At 43.9% G+C, this 21,826-nt stretch overlaps 1 protein-coding gene and 1 long non-coding RNA gene across 6 annotated transcripts in view; one reads left to right on the forward strand and one right to left on the reverse strand.

The window, feature by feature from the left end:
- LOC120375852 overlaps positions 1-8,250 on the reverse strand; it is a 35,878-nt gene extending 27,628 nt beyond the window's left edge. The window contains exons 1-2 of one of the 2 annotated variants that reach the window (XR_005586835.1): positions 8,118-8,250; positions 66-231 (exon numbers count right to left, since the gene is read on the reverse strand). This is a non-coding gene — a long non-coding RNA (uncharacterized LOC120375852). Of the gene's footprint in view, positions 1-65; positions 232-8,113 lie in introns of both variants that reach the window. The other variant, XR_005586834.1, reaches the window with a different exon arrangement.
- The window catches only part of LOC120375847 (tubulin-specific chaperone cofactor E-like protein), a 94,654-nt gene continuing 79,242 nt past the window's right edge, over positions 6,415-21,826 (forward strand). For 2 of the 4 annotated variants that reach the window (XM_039496821.1, XM_039496818.1), the window contains exons 1-5: positions 8,400-8,533; positions 11,538-11,649; positions 14,934-15,083; positions 18,563-18,702; positions 21,015-21,196. In XM_039496821.1, coding sequence (XP_039352755.1) covers positions 11,646-11,649; positions 14,934-15,083; positions 18,563-18,702; positions 21,015-21,196 — 476 coding nt within the window. In that variant the 5' untranslated portion in view covers positions 8,400-8,533; positions 11,538-11,645. The other 2 variants (XM_039496820.1, XM_039496819.1) reach the window with 2 other exon arrangements.

The following is a 21,826-nucleotide window of genomic DNA, read 5'->3' on the forward strand; positions in this document are numbered from 1 at the left end:
CAGGGACCCTTCTCAGCTTGGTGAGGACTCTTAGCATAATGTGTGCCCATGCTTGCCTTTCATACCTGCTGAGTTTCACAGGTGCGTTGTTCTGTGGCAGGAATCCAGAGCTTGCTGAGCTGATTTGCATGCTAATGCCCACGGTGCCCTCTCAGGTATCTCTTAGTGCCGCTGGTGTCTGAGCTGAATAGAAGGTCTGCCGTTGCTTGTGGGTGCAGAGAGCTTTTTTTCCTATAGAGGATACAAGGAAGGCATTTCTCAGTCGTGGCCTCAGCACTGTTCTGAGTGGGGATACATTGTAATGCTAATATACCAGGCAGCTCACTTGGTTGGGCACACATACTAAGTGATCGTGGCATTCATATTAACACCTTTTGGTCCCCCGCATTCACTGCCATGTCTAATAACACAACTCCGCACTCAGATTGCACTTTACAAGTGAAATCCTGGCCCCGTTGAAGTCAATAGGAGTTTTGCCAATGACTTTATTGGAGCCAGGATTTCACCCTGTATGTTCAAAATGCTGTACAAACGTTATCTCAGTAATCCTAGGTAAGTATCATTAGCCCCTTTTTACACAGGAGGCACAGAAACGTGAAGTGGCTTGCCAATTCTGCGCAGTACACCCCAAATTCTGCACTCTAACCAGTGCCTCTGTATCGCTGATTATAGTTTGCTCAGATCGGTTTTGGTGCCAGTTGCATTGGTTTTGCACTGTACAGACATTTCTGCTTTGGAACCTAACCTTTGTGCTAGGCACTGTAGAAGCACAATGAGATCCTAATCTGTGACTGGGACTCTGAGGCATTCTGGTAATACAATTAATAATAGTAGCTCAGAACACTTCCTTTTTTGTGCTTTAACCTGACAACAGAAGTGAGCTGGGATATTCCGACAGTCTCTTGTTCTGTTTGTTATGATTCCTATTTTTATTAAACTGCACCAAAAAAACACCCCACCTGAAGTGTCCTGGGCTCCCTTGTCTATCTTGTAAAAACACACAGATAAATTAATGGACTCTCAATTATACTAGATCAGACCAAATACCCAGAGACAGCATAAATATAACAAACATTCATCAGCTTTCTCCATGCAATCCCTGCCAGAGTCTCATAGCATCACTAGTTACCACCATCACCTATTCAGGGACCATGGGTTTCTTTCACCTTCTTTTGCAGTATGGGGTGTGGATCACCTGCTGGGATCATCTGGGCATGACTCACTTAATCACCATTCTGCCACTCCATGGGCCTTGGTGGCACCTTGGTCTCTCCTGTTCTCTGTCAGGGCACACAACAATTTAGTCCCCTGAGGACTGAAATGCTTTGGTTTAACAAAAGTCTTGGGGCTCAGTATAAGGGTTTCTGGGTGAAATGTAATTGTCTATGACAGGGGTGGGCAAACTATGTCCCAGGGGCCACATCCAGCCCATCAGACATTTTAATCCAGCCCTTGAGCTCCCACTGGGGAGCAGGGTCCAGGGCTTGCCCTGTTCCGGCGCTCCAGTCGGGGAGCGGGGTCAGGGGCTTGCCTGACTCCACATATACCGTGGCTCCGCACAGCTCTTGGAAGAAGCGGGCGGTCCCCCCTTCAGCTCCTGCACGGAGGGGCAGCCAGGGGGTGCCACATACTGCCCCCGCAGCTCCCATTGGCTGGGAACCATGGCCAATGGGAGCTGCAGGGGCGGCACCAGCAGACAGGGCAGCATGCAGAGCTGCCTGGCCACACCTCCACATAGGAGCCAGAGAAGGGACATGCCGCTGCTCCTGGGAGCTGCTTGAGGTAAGCGCCACCTGGAGCCTGCACCCCTGACTTCCCCCCATGCCTCAACCCCCTGCCCCAGCCCTGATCCCCCTCCTGCCCTCTGAACCCCCTGCCCCAGCCCTGATCCCCCTCTAAACCCCATGGTCCCAGCCTGGAGCACCCTCCTGCACCCCAAACCCTCATTCCCAGCCTCAACCGAGAGCCCACACACCCAGCCAGAGTCCTCCTCCCCCTGCACCCCAACCCCAGCCTGGACCCCCTCCCGTGCACTGAACTCCTCATTTCTGGACCCACCACAGAGCCCACACCCCCAGTCGGAGCCCGCACCCCCTCCCACACCCCAACACCCAATTTCATGAACATTCATGGCTCGCCATACAATTTCCATACCCAGATGTAGCCCTCAGGCCAAAATGTTTGTCCATCCGGGTCTATGGTATACAGGTGGTCAGATTAGAGGATCTAATGATCCCTTCTGGCCTTAAACTATGTAAAACTATGAAATACCAGGTAGCTGATGGCACGTTAGACCCTGCAGTGTGCCTAGAAGCTCAACTGTTTATTCACTGTCTGGGTGACAAGGTGGACGAGGTAATATATTTTATTGGACCAACTTTGTGTGGCTTGAAAGCTTGTCTCTCTCTCCAACAGAAGTTGGTCCAACAAAAATATCTCACACACCTTGTCTCTCTAATATCCTGGGACCAACATGGCTACAGCTACACTGGATATTTGCTGGGTAAAATTAATCCGCAGTGCAAATAGACAGCACAAGATTTTTTTCACGTTTCAGGGAATTACCTGAAAAGTTCTCCCCTTTAGTTGTTAATGGTTAGCCAGGAAAGCAGGAAAAATCTTAAACAAAACAGTTAAAGTACATTTTGTCCCATGATCATCTCAAGCTGAGTTCAGAAACCAACCAAAAACTAGCAGAAATGTGCTGGTATTTATTGATTCGGTTTTTTTATTTTGCAATCTGATTTTGTTAAATCAAAAGTGAATCAAGTGATATCTGCGGGCTAGTGATATTATATTTAAATGATTATACTCTAGTGATGCCTACTTGAAAAGTAGCATGAGAGTGCATTAGGCCTGGATAATTTACAGAGACCCACAAAATGATTCATGAAGCTCTTATGTGAAACCTGAGGTCATAGTGAATTGTTACTTTAAATTAATGGTTTAGTGAGAAGCTGCTTTGAGCTGATCGGTTGGGGATAGCTGTTAGTGAAGTTGGATTTTAAAGTTATTAGATAAATATCTGAGAGCTGCCACTGCTGTGCATTTATATTATAGCACTGCATTTTAAAAGGCTCAGTACTGCAAGGTGCTCAGAGCCCTCAAAATCTCCATGTATGTCTACACTCCATCTTACAGTGAGCTCCCCAGCCTGGGTCCACAGATCAGCGCTAGCTGGTCTCATGCTAGCATGCTAAAAATAGTTGTGTAGATGGTGCTCTGAACCACCTCCTCCCAGCCCCGAAGTTATAGAATCGAAGCTCCAGCCTGAGCGGCATCATCAATACTGCTGTTTTTAGTGTGCTAGCACAAGCCCCACTACCACAAGTCAGTGGCATTGGCTGGGAGATTCATTCTCAGATGCAGAATAGACATGGCCACACTCATGTCAATGGAAGTGGAAGGCCTTCAATATCTCTCAGGATCGAGCCCCTCTGCTGGTCTAGAGCTCAAATTCGGATGATATGTCTAACGGGATTTTCACCTTTAACTCCCCTCATAATCCCCAGCCGAAATGAAAGTTCTTCTCTCAACGCTTATTAAAGCTCCAAATTTATTTCTCGTTATTAAATCATGAAATTGGCCAAAAATGTTTAAATTAAGTGAAAGGAAGAGAGATTTGTGAGAAAATTGAAGTCTCTCTGAGGAATTGAAGAATAATCCCCAAGGATAAAGGAAGATGTGGTTGTCAAACCAATAAGCAAATGGATATAAAAGCTACAAAAAAGAAGTAAAGAGCCACAGATGTTTAATTTTTTGCCAAAAACGATTAAACAACACTAAAAATGAATCATTTCAATATTTAGATGACAATTTGGGGGCAGCAGCATCCAGTGGATATTAAACTTGTACTGGCTCTGCCACTGACTCCCTGTGTGACCTTAAGCAACTCACCTCACCTCTCAGTTTCCCCATCTGTAAATTTGGGATAATGAGACTTACCAACTTTTCTGAAATGCATTTGGATCCATAGATTTAAAGGTGTTAACTATTATTTTTATTGGCTGGGAATGTGGATAAGGCACCCAAATACTACTGAAAATCAATGAGGCTTGGGTGCCTCATTCCCACAGGTCCCAACCATTCTTATTAAGTGAAATTAAATACGGTACAGTAGAGCTGGGCATAAGCCATGAGATATGAATCTTCAGCCAAACTTTCTCTGGCTTTGGGGATGTTTGCATCCAGAGTACTGGTTCATCTTTAAAATGGGTCAGAATAATGAAATAAGGATTAAACTGGTCTTTCACCCAGCATGAATTTATTACTGATGAATGGTGCAGGACTAATGCCCTATTGAGTGAAGCCTACTTTCCATTCACAGAATAGCTAGATTACAGGTAAGCAGCAGTGCAACCTTCCCTCATATTTTCCCACCAACAGGGTCCTCAACCATTATTAAAGGAAATGTGAAGAGGTGATTTTAGTTCCCATAACCTATTTGGTCCTTGAGTTCTCTGCTGAGCCTGTCAGCGAAGGGTTGCACTTAGTGCCGGGTGTGGTTTTGTGATGTGGATACCTGTCTACTAGGGATTGGATTGAAACCCACCAAACTCTTTTCACATGGACCATGAGACAGCCAACAGATAAGCACTTTCAATCACTACCAGGTTGGGCTGAATTCAAACTGGCAGATAGAGGTGAAAGACTATATCCCATTAACAATTCTCCGAGTTATGTAGTCCCCATTAAAGTAGACTTGTATTTAGCCCAGGGAATGCATTGGTCATAATCTCACACTCACAGTCTTGACCCAGTAGAGGTCAACAAGGAAATCTATTATGTCCAGTTGAATCTGTAACTCTAGAATGCAGCAATTAAAATGAATTTGGTATCGAAATGCCAATCTGATGGCACAAGTTATGAGCTAAGGTACATTCTTACTCTTTGTGTACTAGTGATTGAATAGCTTAGGTAACCAGTGCAAAAACATGGGGGTTGTTAGAAGAAGACTGCATATTCTGAATGCATCTGGGTTCTTTATCTTACTAAAACAGATGAGGAGGTGGGAAGCAAAGCAAACAGAGACAAAGCACTCTTAGGAATGTATAAAAGGAAGCAAATAAGCCATTCAGAGGAATGTAGATAAGTGTTTCTTCTCTGTTAAAGAGAAAACCAGCCCTGTGAAAGCTGTGTGTATATTTTGGGGTGTTGATAGCATGGCTTCTAACACTGCACATTGCCATGGTAACAAATCCACACGGCTCTGACTTCATGGGTATGACACACACCTAAACTTCAGGGTGACACTGGGGATACAACTCAGACCATGTGAAACCACAGGCTCATACTGTGACAGCAACTGTGGTAACTGACCGGACACTGACAAGATAGTAACCTTTTGTAACCCTGAATTAGGACAGGTGACTGGGACCAGGAAATGGATATACTTCTTACCAGCCTTTTTTTATTACAGTTGCAAACTCAATATTTTATTTTAAAAGCCTTCCTGCATGAAGGCCCAGCAACGAGCAGAGGTGGGGAATCAGAGAAAGAGGCTGAACCAAAGAGTGGCAATACGCAGGACCAGTTCTGAACTAGCTTAATGCAGCTCTTAACCTTGTAACAGGTACCTAGATGCTGTGTTGACAGCTACTGTTACAGCAGAGTGCTCTGAAAATGGTCAGGCTTGGGCTCATCTCTGGTGTGGAGTTTCACTATGGAGGAGCAACTGCTGATATTGCTCTGTCCCAAGAGTTTTGCCCTCAGATCAATCAGTTATATTATTACTTGTATTATACCAACAGCATGGTACATGCTTTAGATAGGTAGCACGACAAAGCTACTATCCCAAAGAGATCACAAGAGATCTGATATAATTAGCTGGCCTCCATCACTGCAATATCTGAATGCTGCACATCTTTAATGTATTTGCCCTCACAATGATCCTGTGAAGAAGGGAAGTGGTATTATCCCCATTTTAAGACTAGAGAAACAGGCACAGAGAAACTAAGTGACTTCCTCAAAGTCACGCAGGAAGTCTGTGGTAGAGATGTGGGTTTCTTGCAGCCCAGGTTAGCGCTGTACACGCTAGACTGGCCTTCCATCCATCTAGATAGCATCCATAATGATACTATTGTGTTCAATTGTCTTGGTGGGCTATGGATGGGTGCCTATTTGTAACAGTAGTATTGTGCTGGTGATGCTGGAGAGGTGCAGAGCTCATGGAAAGATTTTGACCCATTTAATTTCACCATCCTTGATGTAACTCTACTGACAAATTTCCTCCACTGATGACTTGTAGCAGAGGTGAAATCCCTCATTTTAGACAGTTTCTATTTCTTATCGTCTAGTATCACTGAGGATGTTTGTGGGAAATCAGGAAGATTTGTTGCCAACAAGTTTATCCAGTGCTGCTGCTTTATCCTCTGTGTCTTATCATACTCTCTTGTGACATCATGGCCAGTCACATGCAGAGAGGAGCCATGACCGAGGTATTAAGCAGCAGAAACAGACAAACCTGTAAATGATGGCTGGGCTTTCCTGCAAGTCTCTGTAAGTACAGGTCTGTCGCAACTTACGCACATTTAACATGCGCAATTTCAGCTTTACGCTGTAGGGCTGGAGTCTGGGGGTGTGGCCTAAAGCGGAAAAGGCGTGGCCTCAAGATTTAAGGTCCTGGGGCACCAGCTGTGGCTGGGAGTCCCAGGGCCTTTAAATCACTCAAGGGGCTCCCAGCTGCAGAGGTGGCTGGTGGCCCCTGGGGCGAACTAAAGGGCCCGAGGCTCCAGCCACCGTGGAGCTCCAGGCCCTTTAAATGCCAGCCCCAGCCAGGCTGCCAAAGCTGCGGGTGGGATTTAAAGGGCTCCTCCGGGCTCCCCGCCTCGCTTTAAATGCTGCCTCAGCCCGGCCGCCAGAGCTGCGGGCGGGATTTAAAGGGCTTGGGGATGTAATTCTGAGTATACGCAGTTTTCGCTCTATGCGCTAACCGTGGAATGGAACCCCCGCGTAAGATAAGACTTGCCTGTATTAGGTGAAAGGTGGGGTGGAAAGGAAGTGCAGTATTTAAGATAGGACCTTTATCCAAACTGCCTGTGGATTAGCTTGATAAGTTTATGGAGGGAATGGTTTGATAGGATAACGTGATTTAGTCAATAGGGCAATAACGTGCAACCACTGGTAATTAGCACCGAGGGTCAATGTTGGGATATTTAAAGTCTTTTTCCTGAGTGTCTGGCTGGAGAGTCTTGCCCGCATGCTCGGGGTTCAGCTGATCGCCATATTTGGGGTCGGGAAGGAATTTTCCTCCAGGGTAGATTGGCAGTGGCCCTGGAGGTTTTTCGCCTTCCTCCGCAGCATGGGGCAGGGGTCGCTTGCTGGAGGATTATCTGCTACTTGAAGTCTTTAAATCAGGATTTGGGGACTTCAACAGCTGAGTCAAGGGAGAGAATTATTTCAGGAGTGGGTGGGTCAGCTTTTGTGGCCTGCATCTTGCGGGAGGTCAGACTAGATGATCATAATGGTCCCTTCTGATCTTAAGTGCTATGATTCTATGATTAGGTTTCAGATTTGTGGAACAAAAATCCACCCCGTAGCTCTTTTTTCCCCTTTTATATAGTCCCTCATTTGTATTTTTTTCTAAATTTGGAATAAAATATCAATGAGCTAGCAATAACTTTTTCTCCACTGAATACTTTTTTCTGTTTCCCTGGGGCAACAGCAGCAGTGTATTGTACAATTATATTTATGGTAGGACATGTCTGTATTGGTTACAGATAGGTGTGTGCGCACAATTTGGGTCTGGAGCTAAGTGTTCCTCTAGCTTAAGGGGGTTCAGATCCCAGACTCTATTTTGGCCCCGTCTCTAGCATGTCCACAGAGCTTTTTCAAATAATTTTCCAAAGAAGGAGTGTGATGATGGAAAGCCACAGCCTCATGCTACTGTGTCACGGCCTGACGAAGCAACATGAGTGTGGGATGTCCCGGCATTATGCCACGCTGATGGGATGCCCTCTGCCTGTTGTCACCCTGGTGCAGCGTGCGGCTGTGATGTCAGTGTGAGGATTAGGGTTACCAACATTGTGTTTCAAAAATAAAGGACTCTTTTCTTAGCACCCCACCTCCTCCTCCTCAAGAACAATAGTAACAATGAATAATCAGCAGGACTCACCTACCTGCGCCGGGGGTATGTCTCGCTGCACGTTGCGGGGTTGTACAGAGATGATGCAACACAGCCGCTTGGTGTCTCCCTGTCGTTCTGTGATGTCACCCCGTGGGACTGTGATGTCATGAGGTGTGAAGTCACTGCAGCACTGTGATGCTGCCCCATGCACGGGGGTCGGGGGGACGAGGATGCCCCCCAACAGGACCGCCAGGCCAGGGGAGCGCAATGCAGGCTGGACTAGGCCGACCGGCTCCAACTAGGCCGCGGAGCCTCACCGTCTCTATGGTAACCTCCCTTTTATCCCGCCTCCCCACCGGCCCGTGGCTCACGTGACCCGCGCAGCTGGCGCTCACGTGATGTTTGGTTGCCGAGAAGCTGTTTCCGGGTCAGGCCTCAGTGCAGGACGCGGGGGAAGAGCGGGGCCGGGTGAGAGCCGGGACCTGCGCGTCCCAACCCCCCCCGTCCCCGGGTGTGGGGCTGGGGGGCCCCAGGGCGCCGGGGCTCTGAGTGGCCGTAGCGGGCGGGCGGGGGCTGCCCTGGCCAGGGCTCCTGAGAGGTGGCGGGGGGGAGGGCACTGGCCGCACGGCCCTGCGGGAGAGGGGTCGCTGCCCCCGGGTCCTCAGGCGGGCGGAGTGCTTGCTGCACCCTGGGTGTTGTGGCCCCGATGGGCGGGGCGGGGAGGGGGGATGCGGAGTGACTCTGGATCCCTGCGCTCTTTGGGTGATTCCTGACACTGGTGAAGGCCGGGGCCCAGGGGGCCTGGGCGGTTTGTGACAGAAGCAGAGGGAAGGCTTTTCTTCTGTGAAACCAGCCCTTAATGCCCGGTTGCACCTTGAGGGTTCAAATATAAGCCAGTTTCATTTAGCTGCATCTTGGATTCCCCCCCCCCCCGCCCCGAGGCTGAGCACCACTAGTCAAATGCATGAATGTCCTAGATATTGACTTATTCTCACTACATCATGGAGAAGAAAAAGTGATGCATGTGATTTAAAAAAAGAAAGTATAAGGTTCAGTTAAACTCAGCTGTGTATTAACTTACCGGTTTTGGCTGTACCTAATATGTGCTATAATAATCTGCACTTCTCCCAGCTTAGAATTGGAAATGTGGGACAGGAAGGAACCTTGAAAGGTCATCTAGTCCATTTCCTGCACCCCCCTCGCTGAGGCAGGGTTAAGCATATCTGGATCATCCTTGACAAGTGTTTGTCTAACCCGTTCAAAAAACCTCCAAAAGGATATGAATTCCACCACCTCCCTTGGTAACCTGTTTCAGCAACAAGCTTTTGAACTATAAGAATAGTTCATTTTAATATCCAACCTACATCTCCCTTGCTGCAAACTAAGGTGACTACTTGTTCTAGCCTTGGTGGACACGGGGGAAAAAAATTGATCACCATTCTCTTTATAATAACCTTTTATGTATTTGAAAACTCAGCCTTCAGTTAAACTAAACATGCCCATTTCTTTCAACTTTTCCTCATGGATCATGTTTTCTAAACCTCTTATCACTTCTGTTGCTCTCTTCTGCACTCTCTCCAATTTGTCCACATCTTCCTTAAAGTGTAGTGCACCAGACTGGACATGGTACTCCAACTGGGGTCTCACCAGTGCACCTGTTGTATCTTATATATGATACTCTTGTTAATACATCTCAGAATGACATTTGCCTTTTTTTCCCAAAACAGCATCACACTGTAGACTCTCATTCAATTTGTGATCCAATATAACCACCAGATCCTCTTCTGTAGTACTGCTGCCTAGCCAGTTATTTCCTATGGCATTTTATCTTTGTGCATTTGAGTTTTCCACCTGAAGTGCAGTACTTTGTACTTGTCATTCCTGAATATCATCTTATTGATTTCAGGCCAATTCTCCAGTTTATCAAGATACATTTGAATTTTGATCTTGTCTTTGAAAGTGCTTGCAAATCCTCCCACCTTGGTGTCATCTGCAAGCTTTATAAACATACTCTCCACTCCTTCATCCAAATTGCTAATGAAAGTATTGAATAGTGCCAGACAGGACAGATCTCTGAAGGGCCCCACTTGATATAACTTGCCACTTTTACAGTGAACTATGATAGCTACTTGGTCTTTCAACCATTTATCATCCATCCTTATAGTAATTTCATCTAGACCATATTTCCCAAGGTTACTTCTGAGAATTTCATGTGGGACTGCACCAAGAACCTTACTGAAGTCCATATATATATCACCTCTACTGCTTTCCCCCCTATGCACTAGGCTGGTTACACAGGCAAAGAAGGAAATTACATAGGTTTGACATGATTTGTTCTTGACAAATCCAGTTGGCTATTATCATAATCATGTTTTTGTTCTCTGGGTTTGAACACCTTGCTTGTTGCTCCCTCCCTCCAAAGATTTCAATATACTTTATAACATTTAACTAAAGAAACCTGTGTGCCTTAGATCATTGGAAATGAAAGCATAAAAGTCTGATATACATTTCGCTTCCCTTGGTTTGTCTCTTTTTGTATTTCCTTGGCTGGGATAAGTCAGTTTCACTCTGGTTACTAGTCAGTTTCACTTTCAGGTTCTCTTACATTTAGCATATAGTTATTGGTTGAGTTCACAACACTTTAGAGCAGGGGTAGGCAACCTATGGCATGCGTGCCAAAGGCAGTACGTGAGCTGATATTAAGTGGCACTCTCACTGCCTGGGTCCAGGCCACTGGTTTGGAGGGCTCTGCATTTTAATTTAATTTTAAATGAAGCTTCTTAAACATTTTAAAAACCTTATTTACTTTAAATACAACAATAGTTTCGCTATATATTATAGACTTATAGAAAGAGACCTTCTAAAAACATTAAAATGTATTACTGGCACACACAACCTTAAATTAGAGTGAATAAATGAAGTCTCAGCACACTACTTCTGAAAGGTTACCGATCTCGGCTTTAGAGGAAGGTTTAAATCCAGAAAAACACTTCTCATTGACATTTTTAAAATATCACGGGTACCTTTTCAGAGAAGGTTTTGTAGTTATTTCCACATTAACACTTAAAAAAATCTTAATTTTGGATCTAAAACTAGATGTCCTTTTAGTCAGCTGTGTAAAAATGCTACAGTGCAAATTATCATGTCATGCCACTGTATGTGTGAGACATGCTTTGAAAATACCATACGCTGTCCTTGCATTTTCTGTTAACCCTTTATTATTAACCCTGAATATTTTGCCATATTGATGCATACTTGCATGGTAGAACAGTGGTGCAGCTTTGGAAAATGCATCTAGAATGATTATGACTAGTGTTAACTGTTCAGGAATGGAATTGGGATTGGAATTGGGAAAGATGCATTTTGAATTGGGAAAGTTATGCAGACCCTAAGCTTGCTGTCCTCTGGAGACAAAATTGGTTTGCTAAGCTACAAATTCAATGTGAAATATTTCCGACGTTTTCTTTTCCAGTGTTGTATTGAGGTGACTTTCTCATGTGGAATTTACCAACTGATGTTAGCTCAGTGCATGAACAGTGGTGGAGTTGACTAAAAAGCAAAGTAAAGGAGAGAGAGCTTTATGGGTGAGTGAGTTTCTTTTGTTTAAAAACTTAGAATTTTAAAAGGTCCAACACAGAAGGTCTGAATGCATGTTTGGAAGCAAATATCTGTCTCTTCTGTGTGACTGAGCTACAAGTATATGTTATGATCAGGGCATTTCAGCCCAAAGCCTTGATTGTTAGCATGTATCATCCCTTGTTTCAGTATTGGAAGCAGCACGGGCCGAGGGACGTACTGGCTGCCGCTTTCAGCAGCTCCCATTGGCCTGGAGCAGCGAATCACGGCCAGTGGGAGCCGCGATCGGCCAAACCTGTGGATGCGGCAGGTAAACAAATCGGCCCAGCCCACCAAGGGCTTTCCCTACGCAAGTGGCACCCCAAGTTTGGGAAACACTGGTCTAGATAATACTTAGTCCTGCCTTGAGTGAAGGGGATTGGACTAGATGCTCTCTCGAGGTCCCTTCCAATTCTATGTAGCACAAGACTTCTGAATCCCTACCTACCAAGCATAACTTAACTTTTATAGAATGGTGGTGGTAGGTTTGGGTCGTCTCACTGTTTGATATTTAATTCCTTTGTGACAGAGGTACTGTAACAGTTTGTGACCAGAGATTAATCATCCAAGGAAAAGCAAAGTCACGGTCTCCAAGCAGATCATTCACACCAGAGGGAAATCTATGCAGCAGATGTTTTCCTTTTCCTTTCATAATCTGCCATTCATCTCCACCTATAGTGGATCTAAGGAAAAGTTAATTGCAGTGGGGATGGGACATAGACACAGTCTTCTGGTTAGGTAGAGGGAAGGCAGATTCTTGGAGCCGCTAGATTGATGAAGAGAAATGTACAAGCTTGAGTTGACCTTTCTGTTGGTAATAGAAAATAGTTAATTATTTATACCTTACTTGGAAAACTCAGACATCAACGGCCCAATATTGACTTCATTTATGCTTGTTCGACTGCATTTCAGGGAATTTAGGAGAATAATTTTAGGCAGCTTTTGTATGATAGGATTTCTTTTTGGGGGAACTTTATAGCCCTGGTCCTGAAAACATAATAACAACACCTAGTCCTTACTGTTTTTCATTAATAGATCTCAAAATGCTTTAAAAAGGAGCTCAGTATCATTTCTCCATTTTTTATAATTAGGGAAACTGAGGCACGGGACAGTGAAGTGATTTGCCCAAGTTTTTCGAGAGGCAGAACCAGGAGTAGAACGCAGATCTCCTGAGTTCCCATCCAGTGCTCTAAATGCTAGACGATAGTGTCTTGACGTAGTTTATCAAGTTGACTTTAGGCAGTGCCATATTCTTTGTTTGATTTGCCTTCTTTGGCAATCAGTACAGCTGGCTAATTGTTTTTTGGTTAAGCGTCGCCACAATGAAAACTTGCAGTTGCTCAGCTTTTTCCTCACCCTGCGTGCAGTTACGAGAAGCATTACGCAGACTCTTGGAAAGGACGGGATGGCAGTGTTCCTTTTAAAAAGGCAAAGTCCTGAAACAAACAGGATGTCCTCAGAGACTTTAGAGAGGAAAATAATCCTTAGCACTTCTGTATTGTTCAACATCTTCAAAGCGCTAAGTCACTGTAGACCTGTGCCCTGGGCTGTTAAAATCACGTCTTTCTGGATTTTGCCTCACCCAAGATGCCTTGCAGGCTACATTTTAGGATGCGGTGGCTGTATTAAGCCCTTGTGCTGTGCAGTTCCCTTGACTTACTGAAACACAATTTCTTTTTATCATAAATATTACGAAATGTTCAGAGCCCTGGGTAAGAAATTAGGACAGATGAGCTAACTTCTAACTGGGGTACGTGTAGAATGCCAGTCACCATAGTATCTAGGCACTGAGTAACTGCCAGCCGACATTTGATACTGTTCTGTAAAGGTCAGCAAACCACAATACACAAAGCCCTTTGATTTGGCATATAAAGAGCCTCTGCTTTGTAATTTCCATGTTACCTTGCTTCATGTGGTGCATAAATACCCAAGTGACATGCATCTTCGAAATACGTTAGGGAGTTGCAAAATTGAACTAGCAAGCTTTTTTTTTATGGCTGGCCGAGCAATTTCTTCATGTGTTTGCGCTATTGATTCATGGCATAGTCTTAACATCCTAATCAAAAGCCTGTATCTTTCCATCCTTTCTCCATGCCTCGGTAGCAATCCCAGTTTAACACCTTTGGAAATGGTCAGCTGGAAAAGGCTGATGCTCTTTTTCACGCTAAAACTTGCTGTGAAAGAGGCACTGTTGTCTGTAATGATGGGTGCCCCAGACATACCTAAGATAAATAGTTTGTTAGAGCCTGTACCCTATGGTTCTGATCTAAGCTATGCCAGAGTCCTGTGACTGTGAGCAAATCACACACCTCTCTGCCTTAGTTTCCCCATCTGTAAAATGGAAATAACATTTACCTGCCTTACAAGAGCATTATGAGGATTCATCAATGTTTGTGAAGTACTCTACAATCCTTGTGGGGAAAAAAGAGCTATGTCAGTGCAAGATATTGTTATGATGACAATGGCAGCTCAGTTATAATTTAGGATTTTATAGTTTTGCCATGGGCATGATTGTATTAATCTTGTTGGAATTCTAACTACTGTGTTTTGTGGTATTAAATAATAGCTATGCGTTGTTTCTCTGGGTGTGTAATAACTATCTTATGCAGATTAATGATTATAATATTTATATAGCACCATTCATTCTGACACATCCCAATGCATTTTAAGAACTATATGCATGTGGCATCACTGAAATGCAGCCACTTCTTGGGTGGAGCATGTCAGCCAGGCAGACAGCATGCTGCATAACTTTGGGGCTGGGAATTTTAGCCAATGACCCTGAGACAGAGCTTTAAATTAAGTTCCATAGCATCGTAAATGTCCATACAGAGCAGGCAGGATTTTAATTTTTATGGTCTTGTTTAAAACATCCCTGCACAGTAAACTTCATGGAAGTCAGTGTTATCCCCTTCGAAGCAATGAAGGGCTGAGTTGACTCTGTCAGGATTCAAACCTGTTGATCCAGGGAATCTGGGAAGTGTTCACAGTTACTGATAAGATCAGTAAGCAGACCTTTTTTGCTGTGGGTCACTGTCTTGAGGAAGTGCCTGGTAGTAATTCAGGGTACTTGTGCTTGGAAGAGTAAACTATATGGTGGTATACTCTGTTTTGTGCCAGGCTGTCCTTGGCTTTTTAAAAAATTGTCCATTACTTAAGGAAGTGTAGCATACGATTCACTGCTGCCTGCTGGAGATGAGCTGATTAGCAGTGGATTGTGTATATTATCGGTTGTTTTCTGCATTAACTGTAGACTTCCAAGAAGGGAACATGGACCAGCCCAGCGGAAGGAGTTTCATGCAAGTTCTTTGTGAGAAATACAGCCCCGAGAACTTCCCATATCGTCGAGGTCCTGGAATGGGGGTGCATGTCCCAGCAACGCCACAGGGATCACCTATGAAAGGTAGGATCTGTGCATACAGATACTGGATCTGTGCATACAGGGGCTTGAGGGCAGGATCATTTCATCCCATTGCTCAGGGGTTCTCGACCTTTTTCTTTCTGAACCTCCCCCCCATACCACATGCTAAAAAAACTCCCCGGCCCAGCTGTACCATGACAACTGTTTTTCGGTATATAAAAGCCAGGGTCAGCACTAGGGAGAAGCAAGAAGGGCAATTGCCGGGGGCCCCACACCAAAGAGGGCGCCGCAAAGCTAGATTGCTCAGGCTTTGTCTTCAGTGCCAGGGGCTGGTGCCCCAGGCTGCAGTCCCGCGTGGCAGGGCTTTAGCTTCCTGCCCTGAGCTCTAGCGAGTCTAACGCTGGCTATGCTTGGCAGACCCCCTGGAAACCTGCTTGCGGCCCCCCAGACTCCTGGTTGAGAACCAAGCTTTTACTCATCCAGGAGGAAAAATCCTACTGAATTACCAAACCAGATAATCACACTTGTGTTGCTGTATGGCTTGTATCACTATTTAACATGTATACTGCAGTAGGGCCCATAGTCCCCAGGTAGGATCAGGACACCGTATAGACACACACAGCTAGCCTGGCATTGTCCGCAGCAGCCACTTGAAATTGAACAGGCTTACAGGATTGGATCAAAGGTGCTGGGGCAGGTTTCTAGGCACGAACCTGGGAGCCAAGAACTCTTGAGTTGTAGTCCCAGCCTTGCCCGTCCTCTCTGGCTTTGGGAATATTACTTCACCTCCATTTCCTCATCTGTGAAATGCGAACTCCTGCTCATTTCAGTTACCCAGAGGTTGATTAAAGCTCTTAATTACTGGCAAGGAGATAGTTGCTGAAAAATTAGTTTGACTCTCCCCACCCCACTCTGCTGCCAGCTGGAAAGAATCGTGGCCCAAGGTTCTCCTGCCAATAAAGTAAAGCCCTGTGCAGAGCTGAGATCCGGGGAGGTAAACCCTGCCCAGCTTGTCCCCTTTTCAGTAATACACATGGCTGCAGCCACTGAAGAATTTGGCACAGGTGTCTTATTTAAAATTACTCTGGATTCCACCCAGCACAGCTGTTACGTATTTTCTGGGCCCAATCCAGTAACATGCAGAGTGCCTTCAGCTCTGATTTGAAGTCTATAGCAGTCAAGGGGGATTAGCACATCACAGGTTTGGGCCCTTGGTCAAGCAGAATCACAATGACTTCAGTCTTTTATGCCATGTTAGGTTGCTTTCCTATTTACTTTGGGAATCCTGTTGGATGCAGACACTAGGTCTATTAAGACACATTGCATCAACACCCTAAAGAAATGCCCCTTTCTCCTTGCCCAATATCCTAACTGCCTTGGGGCCGATCCAGAGATGCATGTCCTCTGGTATAGGCATTTTCTTTCTCTCTCTCTCACACACACACACACGCACACCCCCACACACCTCCCTACCTCCCAGGATCCATAAGATAAAAATCCCTATATCCAGAGTCTTTAGCTAGAACTGGGTCAACTTTGCCACCTTTTATCTAATCTTTCCCCACACTCTGAGAGATTTGGATTTGGTTCACTTTTTATTCAAACAATTTATGGTTTGGGAATTAGCAAACCAGAGCCACTACGTATTTCTTAACCTCTTACCCATCTCTAGTTGAGACTATAGTTTAAATTCCCATCAGGTTGGTTTGTGTCATAAGCAGCCCCAAAGAGGGAAAATGACAATAACTGGGTTTGACAGAAGAGAACAAAAGTGAGAGAATTCAGTCAAGGACAAAATGTACCATATGTCACTCAAAGTTAACCTCAGTAGAGAATCACCTAAACAAAATTTTCAGTGTGCCCTTTTTTATTTATATATAGATATGTAGATAGATACCTACAGAAGCTAACAAGAGGGTCCCTGTCCATATGTTCTAGGCCCCCCTGACATCACTTAAAATAAATTACAAATAATACCATAATTACAGCAGTATAATTTAATATAACTTACCATCAGTGAGCTAGGTAACTTCAAATCGCCTTCTAATAATCCCCTACTCTTACAGTTCTTCTCTTGTCCAATAACTGTCAAATACCAGGAGGGAGAAGCGGGTAGGGGAAACAGATTTTTATGAAGATAATCTCTTAGTTTGTGCATATGATCAGAAGATCTCAAAGTGCTTTATCAGATGGGTAAGAAAAAAAAATTATATTGCATTTGACACTTGTAAGATAAGGTACATTTCATCCACATGCTGAATTGCCCTGTTGAAATAGCTTCTTATTATAAACCAAACATTTTTAGAGAGAATTCTTGGCAGTGGAAATTCCACCATGAGAGGCAGCATAATGTAAAAAGAACATGAGTACTTGTGGCACCTTAGAGACTAACATTTATTTGAGCATAAGCTTTCGTGGGCTACGGCCCACTTCATCGGATGCATAGAATGGAACATATAAGAAAAGTGTGTATATATATATATACATATAGAGGAGATGCCATACCAGCTCTAAGAGGCTAATTAATTAAGATGACTTGTTATCAGCAGGAAAAAAAAACTTTTGTAGTGATAATCAAGATGGTCAATTACAGACAGTTGACAAGAGGTGTAAGGATAGTTATCATATGGAAAAAGATTCAAGTAGTGTAATGACTCAGCCATTCCCAGTCCCTAATCAAGCCAGAGTTAATGGTATCTAATCATAATGTAGTAGTCACAACACAGAACTGGAAGTCAGTTTCTATTCCTGGCTCTGCTTCTGACCTTTGTGTCTTAGGACAAGTCACTCATGGCCTAATTTTTCTGAAGTGCTAGGAACCGACAATTACAGTTAACTGCAATGGGATGTTTTGGTACTCATCACCTAAGAAAATGAGGCTGGGAACTTTTTTATGTCTGTTTCCCTATTGATGAAATAGGCATAGTAGCTGCATCACAGTGAAGTTCTATTAAGCAAAGGGACTCTCTCAGGTCAGATTTAAGCCCGGGTTTAATTTTGTAATGTTATACAACAACCAAGCTTTTATAAAACCTAAGAACAATACAAGTGCTACTTTGATTTTTTTTTTTTGTAAAAAATTCAGTGGAGGCAGTTTTTAAACAAATCTTTTTTTGCCATATTTGCCACTGAAATTTTACAGTCTTGTGCTAAAAGTAAAATTGATTAGAAACTGACTATAAACTAAAATGGAACTGACTACTGTGTTTGCATTTTCTCTCACCTATCTCAATGAAAACAACGTAAATAGTGAAATTACTTCACATTCTTATCATTTTTCCCCATTTTAGTTATCTAAAGTGGTGTTGGTAATACGGTTACCTGTTTTAAAATGTATGATTTTTAATCTGACTTGCTTGGCAAATGTAAATCATTATATAACTACTAAATTATTGATTAATCCCTTCCTTTTGCTGGATTTCATACTAGTGTTTGTTCTTTGATGAGACTAAGGGATGATCTTCTATAGCTGGGAAAATATGAGGCTGACTGGAAGGCATCTTGTTCCTTCCCCATTTCAGATCGCCTCAACCTTCCAAGTGTGTTGGTGCTGAACAGCTGTGGAATAACCTGCGCAGGAGAGGAGAATGAAATTGCTGCCTTCTGTGCTCATGTGTCTGAGCTGGATCTCTCTGACAACAAACTTGACAGCTGGCATGAGGTAAAGCGATTACGCCTGTGCCTTGCTAAATAGCAGCAATAACTGCTGCTATCGCTGTATTTCTATTGCTACATCTGAGATCTTCTCAGTCATTTCAAAGTAGGTAAATGTGTCCATTTTAGAGTGTTGTAGTTCACATTTGAAGATCAGGTTTATTGCTCTGTAGCTGTCAGAGTAAATAAACTAGATCACTATGCCACATTCAGGGTATGTCTACGTTAGAAACGCTACAGCGGCACAGCGGTAGTGTAGACACATACTACAGCAATAGGAGGGGTTCTTCTGTCGATATAGTAAATCCACCTCTCTGAGAGGCAGTAGCTAGGTTAAAAGAAAAATTCTTCCATTGGCCTAGTGGTGTCTCTGCTGGGGCTTAGGTCAGCATAATTACATCCCACAGGGCATGATGTTTTTCATTGCCCTGAGTGGTGTAGTTAAGTCAACCTGACTTCATAGCATAGACGAGCCCTCAGGCATTTAAACCACTTTCCTTAGTAATTTCTGAACTCATCCTGGGGGTGAAAAATATACTTTCCTTCAGTGCAAAGCATTGGAACGATCATTCCCTGCACCAAGAGGTTAATGAGCAGTATAGATCATTAACAGAAGGAGTGCAATCAAGAGGGTTTGAGCGGAGGACTGGCAGCTGAGACTCCTGAGTCCTATTCCCAGTTCTGCCACTGATGCTGTATGATTTGGGAAAGTTAGAAATCCTCTCTGTGCTTCAGATTTCTCCTTTTCCAAACAGAATTAATAATGCTCATCTACCTCACAGGTGTCTCGTGAGGTTTAATTAATTAATGCTTGTAAAGGGCTTTGAGGTGCTTGGACGAAATGCACTATATAAATGCAATATAGTAGTAGTAGAATAATTAGAGTACATTAAACTGTCTTCTGTCCTCACCTGCTTATGCTCTGCTTTTATCCCACTATTGATGACTGGAAATTGACATGAAAAAAGCTGAACTGAAACCTAACCTTATTTTTTTAAAAAATTATCTTAAATTATTTCCTAATCACTAAATAAGAAGTGGATATAGTATTGATGCAAGTCTTCTGACCACAGAACAGATCTGCTAGGCCAGGGACAGTATAAGCTTTCCCATGCTGCTTTTTGCTCAGCACTTATCTGGAGGGGCCCTTTCTGTGGGTTAGGATAGGAGTTGAATTTCCAGTGGGGCTTGTTCAGATTCTATGGCAGCTGCCAATTTAAGAGTCCATTTGTGCAAGCTGTGATGATGATCTTGTGGTGGTGGCACATGGTCACTAGGAACAGGAGTGAGAACACCAGCAGCTCATTTTATGTTGGCCTCAGAAAGTCCACCAGTTGGTAACTTAGTTTCTATCAAGCTGGTCTGTTTTAGTGCTTATTTGTGGATGTGCTCATTTTAGCTGTGAAACATATTCTACTGGCCTTAATCAGTTGAAAGGCATGTACATCCATTCACCACCTCCCCCAGATGGTGCTCCCTATACCTGTGTCTTCCCATTTATACAGCCTGCCCCTCTGCTACAGTTCCCCCAGGTCATTTGCATCACCCACTTCTTCACACCCAATCACATGCCCTTTAATATATTCTGCACCCTTCCCACCTATATCCTGGCTTACCTCTTTTTCTAATCATTTACCCTAATTCCCAAGTTACGCACATATGCACCTGATGCATGCCAATAGAATAGCTAGCCCCAAGCACCATTACATGTATGTTTGGATTGAATTCATAACCTTTCCTCTCCAGCACCATGTGAGTAAGAAAGCTGGTGCTTTCATAGATTAATGGAATCTAATAAGGAATCCATTGTGCGTGTACAACGAAATTCTATCAGCCTTTTATTTTAAGCAAAATTGTGTGGTCTCTTCCTGGTGGGGAACAGTGGAAAAACTGAGCAACTGATCTGTGTAACAATCATACGCTCGAGGGACATGCTCTTGCTTCTCTCTGCCTAGAGAAGGGTCCAGCAGCCTTCTAAGATGCTGGCTTCTGTGACTTGCTATTTCTTAGGCTGGTATTCAGGTGGACTTTCTGATCTCTCCCAAGGGATCTGCTTTCCCTTATCAAGCTGCCTTCAGAGTGTAATTAAATGAACTGTTGAGGTGAATGTGCAATTAGCCAATCAATTGAGATCAGTGAATAGTTTGAGTATGAATTACAGATAGCTATCTAAAAGCCTTATTTTTTTTTATCCATATAATTTCTTTGGCTCACGGTCCTGCTGGAGGATCCCTTTCTACAAGATGGAATATTATTGAATGAGGTCTGATTACCTCCTGATACGTTTCTTTCTCTTGTTTTTTTTTTCTCCCCCACTAGGTCAGTAAAATTGTGTCAAATGTTCCTCACTTGGAGTTTCTAAACCTGAGTTCCAACCCTCTGAATTTGTCAGTTTTAGAGAGAACATGTGCTGGATCTTTCGCTGGTGTTCGCAAACTGGTGCTAAACAACAGCAAAGCTTCCTGGGAAACAGTCCATACAATACTGCAGGAATTACCAGAGTAAGCATGGGGAGCATGGTGTGAAAGGAGAAGTGTCCACTGCATGCAGACAAAGCTCATAGCAGGAAAGGCTGTTGGGTGGGGGTGAGTGGGCTGAGCAGAGGAATGAGATTTGGGACGTGGAAGGGTTTAAGTCTTGCCATTGGGCCAACTGACTGTTTTATTGCATTTTTATATCTGAACTTGCCTAGAGCTTTGCATAGGTGCATATACACATTAAATAAATCTAAATACTGGCATGAATTAATGGATTATGGCCTTGATGATTCAGCATGTGACATTCTTTTCCACTGAGCTATGACTGAATGGAGTGGCAATGCACTGTGCTAATGGCTTTTAGGTGGGACATAAATCTGAGCTCCTGGTCAATTGTCATTAAAGATCTCATCACACTTTTCTTGTGTTAATCTCAGGGTCCTGCCCAGTTTCCACCTTGGCAGTGGCATTCTGCCTCCCTGAAATGCCTTTGCAATTTCAATTGGATTCCAGATTCCTGTTCATACAAATTTGTAAAGAAATCTATTATTATAGTATTCTGTTTAACCAGGACACCCTTAACTGAGCCAGCCACTTTGTTCCCAGGGAACCAATTTAGCCTACTGATAGCTAATAGTAATGATTGCTGCTTAA

This window comes from Mauremys reevesii, linkage group 12 (genome assembly GCF_016161935.1).
Source record: "Mauremys reevesii isolate NIE-2019 linkage group 12, ASM1616193v1, whole genome shotgun sequence".
NCBI classification, from domain to species: Eukaryota; Metazoa; Chordata; order Testudines; family Geoemydidae; genus Mauremys; species Mauremys reevesii.